Source organism: Adiantum capillus-veneris, chromosome 8, assembly GCF_014529385.1.
Source record: "Adiantum capillus-veneris isolate H3 chromosome 8, ASM1452938v2, whole genome shotgun sequence".
NCBI lineage: Eukaryota > Viridiplantae > Streptophyta > Polypodiopsida > Polypodiales > Pteridaceae > Adiantum > Adiantum capillus-veneris.
The window spans coordinates 88,507,168-88,519,368 of NC_140938.1; the positions used below are offsets into that span (position 1 = coordinate 88,507,168).

Here is a 12,201-nt window from a genome sequence, read left to right on the forward strand (position 1 = left end):
TGCCCTGCACCCTACGCAATTCTCTTCCACGCGATCTGCACAGGCTGCACCCTCTGTACAGGTTGTGCGCCCTAGTCCTTTTGCGCCTGCTCGACCCGCTCTGTGGGTGTGTTGCCCTCTGCGTAGCAGAGCCAGCAGCCCCCCTACCCAGCCAGCTTTCAGCGTGTTCTGTTCAGCTATTGTCCTTAGTTTTTTTTTTTTTTTTTGGGGGGGGGCGGGGGGGGGGAGGGAGGGTGTGTGTGTGTGTGTGTGTGTGTGTGTGTGTGTGTGTGTGTGTGTGTGTGTGTGTGTGAGAGAGAGAGAGAGAGAGAGAGTATGTGCGTGTGTGGTGTGTGTGTGTGTGTGTGTGTGTGTGGAGGAGCGTTGGTGGTGAACGAACTGCAAGCTCTCTGTGCCCTGCACCCTGCGCAATTCTCTTCCACGCGATCTGCACAGGCTGCACCCTCTGTACAAGTTGTGCGCCCTACTCCTTTTGCGCCTGCTCAACCTGCTCTATGGGTGTGTTGCCCTCTGCGCAGCAACAAGCAGCCCCCCTACGCACCAGCTTTCAGCGTGTTCTGTCCTTAGTTTGGGGTGTGTGTGTGTGTGTGTGTGTGTGTGTGTGTGTGTGGCGTACAACCAGCCTGCGTGCGTGTGTCTATGTCGTGTGTGTGCGTGTATGCTCGTGGGGGATTTGGGTGTGTGGATGTGTGGTGAATCCTTCTGCCACTCGTCTGTTGCGCGACTCTGTTTTGCACAATATCTACCCTGTGCAGGCCCTTCACAGCGCGAGAGTGGTTGAAGTTTGATTTCGTCTGCACGCGGTCCTTCCGTCGTCTTGTGTGAGAGAGAAGTGTGAGTGTTTCTGTACAACTAGCCTGTGTGTATCTGTCTGTGTCTATAGCAGTCAAATATCAAAAACCTCCCAAAAAAGAGTGTGTGTGTGTGTGTGAGCTTCACATGGATTCGATTGATCAGTGTATATATAAGCGTTGGAAAGCCTGGGAAGGATCCACTCCCGTCATGGAAGTGCACATCCCTATACATGAGCTAATGGATCCTGTTGCTCAATATGCACTTAACGCGGTAATTCTTTTTTCCCCGGGTAGAATGCCTACGGCTCAAGATGTAGGCCAATGGGTTGATTTCCTATTCAAACGGTAACCAGTCCCAGGGGTTTACTTTGGCGTGCAAGGGTTCTATGAAGTCTTGCTGGCCGACATGGATGCTGTAACAAACTGCTCACGTGCCCGAAACACTAATTCTGCTGAAACCATAACCCTAAAATCAAAAACCCTAATTTTGCCCAAAAACCTAATTCTGCTGAAACACTAACCCTAAAATCAAAAACCCTAATTCTGCTGAAACCCTAACCCTACAGTCAAAAACCCTAATTCTGGCCGAAACCCTAACCCTAACCCTAACCCTGATTTGCTGACACGTGGCGGGCTATACGGACACCAGCACGATTTACGAAAAGCTGACAGCTTTTGGCATTGCTTTTTTGGACCAGGAGCTTTTGAGTTTTGAAGGCTTTTCACTGTAATTGCTTTTTAGGCCAAGGGCCTTTAAATATGAGGTTAGGGCTCATTCTCTGGCATGCTTCCTGGCCAAGGTGCAGAGTCTGAAGTATCGGCTTGTACTGTGTTGATGCAATATAAAGAAATACCGAAAGGGGCACCAAGGTTTGGGGCCAATACTATCTGGGGTGGAATTCCGCCACTCCGTGTTGCCTGTCGTCTCTCTCTCTCTCAGTTTAATTGTTATTGAAGTGCTGAAAGTCTGTTCAGTCTGTTCTTTTCTATTGGCGCGTGGTGCCCGTCTTGTGACAGTGGTACCAGAGCATCAGGCGTGTGCTTTTCTGAAAGCATACCGGTCCTACAAAAGAGCAGAAAGGAGAAGCTAACTCTTTGATCAAAAGAGCAAAAAGGAGAAGCTAACTCCTTGATCAAAACAGCCGAAAGGAGAAGCTAACTCCTTGATCAAAAGAGCAGAAAGGAGAAGCTAACTCCTTAATAAGAAAGAGCAAACATGATCGTCCCTCGGAATGACCCTCCGAAATTTTTGAGCTAACTTGAGTTGTTTTGCAGATATGCTGTAATCGAGGACGATTACTCTGTTTCAAGAAGGGGAGATGTAACCAACTGCTGACGTGCCCGAAACCCTGATTCTGCTGAAACCCTAACCCTAAAATCAGAAACCCTAATTCTGTCCAAAACCCTAATTCTGTTGAAACCCTAGCCCTAAAATCAAAAACCCTAATTCTGATGAAACCCTATCCCTAAAATCAAAAACCCTAATTATGCTTGAAACCCTATCCTTGACCATAACCCTAACCCTAACCCTGATTTGCTGACGTGGCAGGCTGACACGTGGCGGGCTATACGGACAACAGCGCGATTTACGAAAAGCTGACAGCTTTTGGCATTGCTTTTCTGGACCAGGAGCTTTTGAGTTTTGAAGGCTTTTCACTGTAATTGCTTTTTAGGCCAAGGGCCTTTAAATATGAGGTTAGGGCTCATTCTCTGGCATGCTTCTTGGCGAAGGTGTAGAGTCTGGAGTACCGGCTTGTATTGTGTTGATGCAATATAAAGAAACACCGAAAGGGGCGCCAAGGTTTGGGGCCAATACTCTCTGGGGTGGAATTCCGCCACTCCGTGTCGCATGTCGTCTCTCTCTCTCTCAATTCAGTGACAAGGCATCAGCCACAACGTTCTTCTTGCCTTCCACATGCACAATCTGAAAATGGAACATGGACAAGATATTTGCCCATCGCATATGCTTCTCAGATAACTTTGTCTGTGTCAAGAAGTATCGCAAGGTCTGATGGTCCGTTTGGACAACGAAATCTACACCTAGCAGGTAGTGTTTCCAACTTAAGAGTGCATGAATCACAGCCAGTAGCTCTTTCTCATAGACCTGCATGGTCATCTCTGGCCCTTGCAAAATTCTGCTCTCATAGGCTACTACCCTGCCATCTTGCATTAGCACTGCACCAATGCTACTACCACAAGCGTCACACTGGACCACAAATGACTTCCTAAGATCTGGCAACACAATGACTGGATTTGAAGTCATCTTTTCCTTTAAGAGATTAAAAGCTGAAATCTCTTTCTATGTCCATCTAAAGGTGACTGCCTTCTTTTGAAGAGCATGAAAAGGTGAAGCAATCTCAGCGAAATTTCGGATAAACCTTCTATAATAGGAGCATAGTCCCAAGAAACTTCGGACATCGTGCACCGTCTTCAAATCTGGCCATGACTTGATCGCTTCAACTTTTGCAGGATCCATTCTGACACCATCCTTTGAGACAATGTGTCCCAGAAAGTGGATCTCTTCTAGAAAAAATTCACTTTTCTTTGCATTGATGAGCAACCTATGACTGCGTAGCTCTTTGAACACAATGGCCAAGTGATGCCTATGCTCCTCTTCATTCTTTGAGTAGACTATCATGTCATCAAAGAATGTACCAACAAACTGCTAGTGTGGACGGAAAATTCTGTCCATCATCCTATTGAATGTAGCAGAAGCATTTGTGAGACCAAAGGGCATCACTAAAAATTCATAAAGGCCAAACGTTGTTCTAAAAGCAGTCTTGTGCACATCCTCTGATCTAATGCGGATCTGATGGTACCCACTCTTTAGATCTATCCTTCCAAACATAGCTGCTCCTTCTAATTTGTCCAGAATATCATCAATTCTAGGTACAGGGAACCTATTCTTGATGGTATTCTTGTTCAGTGCACGGTAGTCGATGCACATACGCCATGAGCCATCCTTTTTCTGCACCAACAACATTGGAGAACAGAATGGAGATGAATTGGGCTGAATCAGCCCCTTTTCTAACAGCTCCTGTACTTGGCCCATTATCTCTTTCTGCTGAGCCGCACTAACCCTGTACGGAGGCTTATTTGGTGGGCTACTGCCTAGCACCAAATCTATCGCATGGTCCTCGGGTCTCTCTGGCGGTAATAGAGACGGTAATGAATCGGAAAAACAGTCACTATACTATTGTAAAAACATTGACCTTTCTTTATCTAGCACAGATAAATTTGATTCATCACAATCTGACACTTCACGTGCAAAAACCAAGTACGCAAAAAGATGCTTTTTCATTACAGAAGTAATAGCAGAAGCTGATACAGTGGAAATAGACTCCCCTTTAAGCTTTACATCCAGAATGTGAGTCTTTCCCCTGCTCTGTACAGTGATCTTTTTGTTGTAGGCATCCATGATTCCCTGTACACGAAATAACCAAGGAATACCTAACAACACATCACATCCGTCCAGTGGCATGATGTAAAATTCTTCAGCATCTACATAGGACTGGATATGTAGGCGCAACTTTCCAATGATGGGTGTCACAGCCTCTGTATGGCCAGGACATGCCAAACCTGCCTCTGCTGTATACCCCATCTCTTCAGGTCTGATTCCCAACTTTGAAGCCAACTCTGGGGAAATGAAGTTGGCTTTGGCACCTGGATCAAAGAAGATAAGCATTGTTTGATCCCTGACCTTTGCCCATGCTCTGCAAAGCTCACTTGCATCTGAATTTGGCTTGTCGCCCACCATATCGGGCACTAGACCAGCCATGGGCTTCTTTCCTTTCCTGTCCTCCTTGTCTTCAGAATCAGCTGGCCTTTTCTTTGTAGGACAGTTGTAAGCAATGTGGCCAGGCTGCTCACAGATAAAGCATTTGTTCTCTGCCCTCAGGACCTTCTTTTGCTCTTCCGACTTGCAAGGAAAACGTCTTTTCCATTTCTTCGTTGGTCCCTTTTTTGATTCAGCCGTAGCTTTGTCTTTCCCTGCGTTGGCTGGCTCCTGAGTCCCTTTCGGAGCCTCCTTGGGAACATACTTCTTCGCTGAATTTTTCTTGGCTGATCCTTCCTTGACACCAGTATTAAATTCACAATCTTCTCCCTTGAGCAAACCATTGCCAGTGTTTGCTACCTCGATGAGCTGCGTCAAAGTAGTGACTTTGGTCTTCGTGCAGTACTTTCTCAATCCTTTGGGTAGGCCACAACGGTATTTTTCAATCTGTTCTGTCAATGGCACAAACCTATAGGAAGTTACTGGAAGTAGAGCTTTCCAAAACTTCCGATTGTAGTCATCCAGATTCTTGCAAGTGGCAGCATTAAGCTGGTGCCATTCTGTCATGACATCTGCTTCAAAGTCATCAGATAACCACGCTGCTGCAAAAATCTGCTTGAAGTAAATCCATGTGGACGGAGCTTGCCCTTGAAGCAATAAAGTTGTCCACCATTGTCCCGCATTCCCTGTCAAGAAAGTGGCTGCCTTGCGGACCTTTAAAGCCTCTGTAAAGTTTCCCCCTGCATAGGCCTTGTCAAACTGCTGGAGGAATGAGAGAGCCTTCTTCCTATCATCAAACCCTGTAAAGGTCGTGAAAGTCACACCTTTGCCACCTTCTTTGTACGAAGTTGGCCTCTCCAGCGGCGTTAAATTGTCATATGGAAGTGACTGAAACATGGGAACACTGTTGTTCCCTGACCGCAGTTAAGTTGACCTGGAAATGCCATATTTGGCTGCTGATTTGTAATTCCAGCCATACCCAAATTTACATGTAGCATCCCAAATTGGCCCTGAGTGCTTTGAAACCCTGGTAGCATGCCCGTAACACCATACATGGGGTTAGGCATCATCGTTTGAGCACCCCCGAACACTGTTCCTGGCGTGTAAAACTGATTTCCAGGTGCATGACCAGCCATGCTCTGGAATACCGATCCACCTCCAAAATAGCCAGGGTGTACTGAAGGTGGTGGAAAGACTTGTTGCATAGCCTGTAGGTTGCTTCCCTGCCCATTAGAACCAGCTATAGGCTGTTGAAAAGTGGCTGGCTGAACTGGTACAGCTTGAAAGACTGGCATCTTAGCCACCTGTTCTTGCACCTTAGGCACAGGTTGTGGAGACTGCATGTTCTCCATCAAGTGTACAGGTGTTTCCATTGACTGTGCAGTATGAATCACCTGTGCTCGAGCCTTAACAACCTTTTGAATATGATCCAGTGACCCAACTTGCTGAGACGGAAGAGGAAGTTGCAGAAAGGCTAAAAACCTCGGGTTCTGCATTACTTGTGTGAACATAGCTACAGCAGTAGCCAACTGGGTCATGAATATATCATCATCCGTCTGTGGTGGTCTTGAAGACTCACCCACTTCATGTGTGTTGACCCTGTGAAGAGGAAACCTCTTCAGTCACATCATCTGGTCTGTCAGCCATAATTGCAATTCCCTGTGTCTGGTCTATGATCCCCTGTGTCTTCAAGCCCAAACTGACCAAGGCTCACTTCTATGGGAAAAAGTGATCTAATCCCGGTGATGGAACTATGCAACCGGCCTGTTCAATCCAAAAAGGGCGGTAGACTTTACTTCAAACCTTGATTTAGCTTTCACCCATTATTAGTCATCTATTCTACCTGTACTTTCAAGACACAACAAAGGGGAGAGGGATACAGGCTGCTAGATTGCACCTATATGAGTAGACCGACACCAGATTGGCCCCTAACTTAGGCGCCCCTTTCGGTATTTCTTTATTGTTTAAGAGAGGGAATAAACGTTGTGGTTCCTTATAAGTTGCCCTGCACAACCTTGGCTGAATTTCAACTGTTCTGGCCCGATTTCGATAGCATAACTATACTAGAACCCTTCACGGTCAGTATTCCCACACATTGAATGACTTTCCCGACGCATACGGGCACTTTGCAAAACCTGGCGAGAATCTGCAGCACACTGAATTCTCTGTTTTCAGCCCCGAAAATGCGTCAGATCACCTGTACAACAGTCCCCTCGCGTCCCCGAACCTCCTGGGGATATTATGGACCGTTTAGGGCCAAAACCCTAAACCTGCAAAAATACACAGCAGGCTGTAATTTACTGTTTCGGGCTCCGTTTCGCGTGCCGGTCGCATCCGTAGCAAGTCCTCGAGCTCCCGCACCTGTAGGGCTACTTGCCCTTTGAATCGAACGAGATTTCTGGCGTGAAACCTCTCCAAATTCACCTGTACCTGCGGGGGATTAGCCGCTAGCTAATCCAGTACCCGTGCAAGAGGCTCTTGCCTCGGCAATCGCACATGAACCCACACAACTGTACATTGGTCAAATGAAAAGCCCACTAGAGGGGCATAACATACTGCCATAGGGGAGAGAGAGAGCAGTGCGTAGCGTGCAGGGCATCACTCCTGGCACCGCACTATACATAGGAGGGAAAGCATGCACTCCATAGCTCTTAACCTGTGACAAAATCTGCAAATGAGCCCTCCTCCTCTCTAAAATCAGCGCCCCCTTCTCTTGCATGAGGAAAGTGCACAAAATTGTGCCACTTGGCACATTTACAAGCATTTTCCCGTTTCGGGGTTGCCGCCTAAAAATCTCCCAACCGGTTGCCCAGTTGACTTCACGGCAGAGTAAGAAAATGTTCCCCTTGTCATTCCGGAGATAATGACGCAAACACATTTTCAAGTCCCAAAATAGCAGTTCCCTAAAATTTAGAAGATGCTGCCATTGTATCTTTCTAGGTCATCTGACCCCCTTTGTACACTGCAGCCACACCCAAAACTGAAATGTAGTCTCTGTAGCAAAGGATTCCATTTTGGCTAGTCAATGACCCCACTTTGGCTAACCATAGTCTTTGTCCAACCTTAGTGCTCTCTTGCCCTCAGGCCTGGACTCCCTCTGGACAGTTCCACACTAGCTATGCAATGCAGGGCAGTTAGATTTCCCGAGGGGTGTTTACAAAAAGTGAAAGTAAATAAATAATAAGAAAGAAATCAACAAAAAGGATAGATAGTAGTCACACGCTGGTGACAGTGTTCTTCACCTGGGTCAGATTTTGGACTATGGGCCATCTGGCACCATAGGAACTCCTTGATGTTCCAAAGCACTTTTGTTGACCCCTTTCCCTATTTCAAATTATCTCTTGGTCAAGCGCTGCATTTTGCCTATGATGCTGGAGACATCACTCTTGATACCTACAGGATTTACTTTGACTGTTTCTAGCCTTCAGAGCCTCATAGTGCTCCGCGTTTTGTATCCCTTTCTTTTCGTGGGTTTTCCTCCCTTTGAGGTTTCCCACTTGTAAATTAATAAAAGCAGATTTACACCCCAAAAAAAGTGTGTGTGTGTGTGTGTGTGTGTGTGTGTGAGAGAGAGAGAGAGAGAGAGAGAGAGAGAGTGTGTGTGTGTGTGTGTGTGTGTGTGTGTGTGTGTGTTAGAGAAGGGGGTGTGTGCGTGTATCTAAAGAATTTGTGCGGGAATGAAAGCTCGAAACTGTGGAAACCTGCCCTGTGCTCAGCAAGTTGAGCACTTGCTTAATGTCGCCCTGAGCTTAAGCTTGGAGCCTACTTAAAGAGAGTTTAACCAAAGATTTAATCTGTAGCTCAAAAGAAGCCACATAGCAACAGCCTAACGAAGCTAATAACATTGCGCAGCAAATTAAGGTAGGCTGAGGGCACTGATTGAACAAAAGAGGAGAGGGCGGGTGGGCGAGCAGCAAAGATAGAGAGCGAGCGCGTAGCTGAATGTTCGCGGTGGCACTCTCTATGGTAGTACATAGTTAAGTGCGCTGATACCATATTCCACAATTTTGGTTAGCCGCGCTTTAACCTGGGTTTTCGATACTTCTGTATTTTGCATGCCTGACAACCCCATATGTATGTATTGTCAGACAACCATAAGAAAATAGCCCAAAAACTTACCTTTATGAGATATCAATCCTGACATAAGGGTGCGTGCTCCCTCATTGCCAATGCCATTTCCATGTAGGTGAATTTCCTGCAAGACAAGCCATTTTCATTGGTTCTTGACTATAAATCTGCAAGGAAGGCATTGATGTCTGTGACTGAGTAAAAGGCCTTTTGCTTACCCTCAAAGACTTGTTCACTTCTAAACCTTTGGCCAAGGCAGATGCTCCTAGTGGACCTCCATAATTCCCACTGATTTGCACATGTCCGCTGTCACTTAGAAAAGGAACACAGAATCCAGAAGAAAACAAGTCAACAAGATAAATGTTTACTTTAGATGCAACGCTCTGAGAGTGCTGTTCACTGTCAATGCATCTGCCAGAGCCGCAAAACCCTGTTCCAGTAACAAACATGACAAGTACTTATGTGGCATGATTTCTTTCAAAAGGAAGATGCTGTGCATCACAAAAGACACTGACTCACAGGATATTCAATTGAGTTATTGTTGAGTTCTATAGTCGTGATGGCTGTATTCTTTTTAAGCATTTCAGCAAGTGCCTTGGCCCCCTATAAAGGTATTAAAAATAACAGAAATAAACCTTTCTGCCAAGGTCAATTCTTTCAACATCTCAGAGAGCTGCACACCTCATCTCCAATATTTGTACTATTAAGCTGGAGTTTTTGAATTCCACGGTTCTTTTCCAGCGTAACAGCAAGTCCCTGACACAAAAGCAAATCAACAACCTTAAAATCAGTATAATTTTGTGACCATGCACTAAGTGAGGTTAGATTAGAGCATGAAGAGCAATACAGAGAAAAAATTCCATAGTGCTTTTGTATTTCCCTGCTCTGTATTATGGGTGCTAGCATAGTGCGCAATATCTTTAGTGATAGTGCACACTGCGCACTATGTTAGCACCCATGATACAGAGCTAGGAATCCACCGAAGTCACAACCACTAGAATTTCCACGACACGATTAAAAGCAAGAGGAAAGAAAACTTTACCTTGGCACCTTCATCCCCAAAACTATTTCCAGAAAGATTGAGATTCTTCATGTAAGTGTTCATTGGCAAGACGTCTGCTACAGCTTTCAGACCAATCTCTGTAATACCATTAGCAGAAAAATCTACTGCCTCTGCATTCTAGTCCAAAGCATGTCACCGTATCAAACAAGCTTGCAGAAGTCAAAGCAGCTTGTAAAGACAACTGTAAAGGCTACATACCCATTTACCTTGTTAAATGCCAAACTTTCCGCCAAGAAAATAAAGCCCTCATCTCCAAAATTCCTTCCTATACAACAAATTGCCACAAGAAAACACCATCACACCAAGATATAAAAGCTCCACAAAAGTAGGTAGAATGCCACTCTAATTGCCAATATTTACCACTCATGTCTACATTGCTGAAGGTTCTAAGTTCCTTGGCAAAATCATTGAGACGTGCTGCTGACTCTCTTCGAAACTTCCTCTCTGAGCCCCCAAAAAACGACTCTGTTCCACTGCTGAATGAAGGCATTGACGTACTAGATGCTTGTTTGTTTGCTCCCATCCATTTGATCAAAGCTGTCACCAAATACAAAAAAGTCAAGTCAAGTAAGTACAAACACTGACAAAAGTAAATAAGGACAGAGGGATGAGCATGCAAGGGAAATGCAAGAGAAGGATATCGACTATGCTTGCTGAGACATTGAAGCTACCTATACACGAGAAGAGATTGGACAAGATAGATAATGCGGATGTACAAGATCATAAGGAAAGAACTGTGTTAATGCAATGAAAGCATCAAATCACCTCAAACACTCCAACTGGGAGCATCACTTATTAGCAAGTCTTGATTGCAAAAGAATATCAAAATGGTTAAATGGGAAACTTATAAGATCAAGAATTTACCACACTAGGAATTTTAAAGGAAATAGAAATAATTCAGTCGAATCAAGCAAATTGTGTATATCCACAGATCTTTACATGCATAGATTGTAGCTAGAAGGGATGATTAATCTCTTCAAATGACAGAATTTAGAAATATGTTTCCACCCAAAAAGTGTTATTCCTAGTATGTACGGAATGTAGATCAACCATAACACCCTTAAACACCAAGCAAGTCCAGTACATGAAATGGTGCTCTCTTCCCTGAACAAAACCACAACCTCCGAAGAAAATTGGTAGGAGTGGGAGTCCCTTGACCCTCTTCGACTGCAGTAAAAGATAGCCCTTACATGTCTTGCTCCAAATGCAAAGTTCCAAATGAAAACTTTTTAGCTCACCCTTGCCCCTCACTTGTGACAGTGACTCGCTTATGCCCCGTTGCATTCATGCCACCATGATACGCTTGTGAATTTGATTTTGCTTGCATTGTCGCTCACACAGTCACGATTGCAAGCACTTTGCCACTTCAAAACATGGGGAAGAATAAGCCATCAAAAGCCTGGCCTACAATACAAAAACATAAATAATGATACTATGCACGTACAAATGTACTTGATATTTCAATAAAAAGCAGAAGGAAGAGGAACAAGGGCCAATTTGGCCATTCATGGAAGCCAAAGCAGGTTTGTGCACAAAGTCCTTTACAGCTCCACATGGATCCTTTGGCACCCCTATTGGCATTGACCATGAAGCTCACCGTCTTACTGCACTCAGCTGCTATCAAGAGCTTTCCACACGCTACCTACACCCTCAGCACCGCTGAACACCTCCAATGTCATGTGGTCGTGGTCGTGTAGACTCCTCACGTATGTGGAGTGCTCCTGTGATGAAATGGCCCACATGAGTCTGGTCTCTCCTCCTCATGCATGTCTGGAGAGTGCCCTCAATCCCAAATCTCTGTCTAAGCTCTGAGTAAGCTGGGCATCGTAGCATGAAGTGCTCCTCCGTCTCCACCTCTGTCTGACACACTGAGCAAGTCCGGTTCTCTCGTGGTATGCCTCTGGCTCTGCCCTGCTCAATCTCAAGCTGGTGTGGTGAGACCCGGAGCTGGCCGATGGCTACCCGTAGGTGATGTGGCATGTACTGCTGCATATACTGAGGGGTGTCTATGAAGCCCTGATCTGATATCTGGAGAAAATGCTCATGGTAGTGGAGCATTTTTGTCGGTAGTGGCCGCCTGGGGCTGATCCATGTCCTCTCAATGTAAATATGCGAAATCTCCTGCCTGATGATCCTATTCCTCTCTTGATGAGTGAGAGTATAAGTAGGTGCATGGATGTCATACTGGAGGAGTGGTAGTCGATCTATATCAAGCCCATGTCTAGTGAACCACTCGCTGGTCTGTGCATACCAAGAAGAGGCATCTCCCACCAGTGCCATAGACTGTGATGCCTGTAGTGCTCAATAGGCAATGCAGTCCCTATCCATACTCTGTAATCTATGTAACAAGCAAACCGTCTGATACAGTGCCTCTACTAGCATAAGTGAGACTGCTACCTCTGCTCTGACTATATCATGTGGAACGAACGGCTTGCTACGGATCATCTTGGAGATCATCAGTACCTGTGGGCGCTCTATCAAAGGCCAGATCGAGTCTGCCA

General features: G+C 45.5%; 1 protein-coding gene across 1 annotated transcript in view; it reads right to left on the reverse strand.

Moving 5' to 3' along the window:
* LOC147452521 (uncharacterized) overlaps window positions 1-12,201 on the reverse strand; it is a 67,109-nt gene that overhangs the window by 39,709 nt on the left and 15,199 nt on the right. Inside the window, exons 2-9 of the mRNA XM_086518177.1 lie at window positions 10,061-10,237; window positions 9,907-9,965; window positions 9,680-9,817; window positions 9,319-9,393; window positions 9,157-9,240; window positions 9,006-9,067; window positions 8,856-8,925; window positions 8,689-8,764 (exon numbers count right to left, since the gene is read on the reverse strand). Coding sequence (XP_086374303.1) covers window positions 8,689-8,764; window positions 8,856-8,925; window positions 9,006-9,067; window positions 9,157-9,240; window positions 9,319-9,393; window positions 9,680-9,817; window positions 9,907-9,965; window positions 10,061-10,237 — 741 coding nt within the window. The remainder of the gene's footprint in view (window positions 1-8,688; window positions 8,765-8,855; window positions 8,926-9,005; window positions 9,068-9,156; window positions 9,241-9,318; window positions 9,394-9,679; window positions 9,818-9,906; window positions 9,966-10,060; window positions 10,238-12,201) is intronic.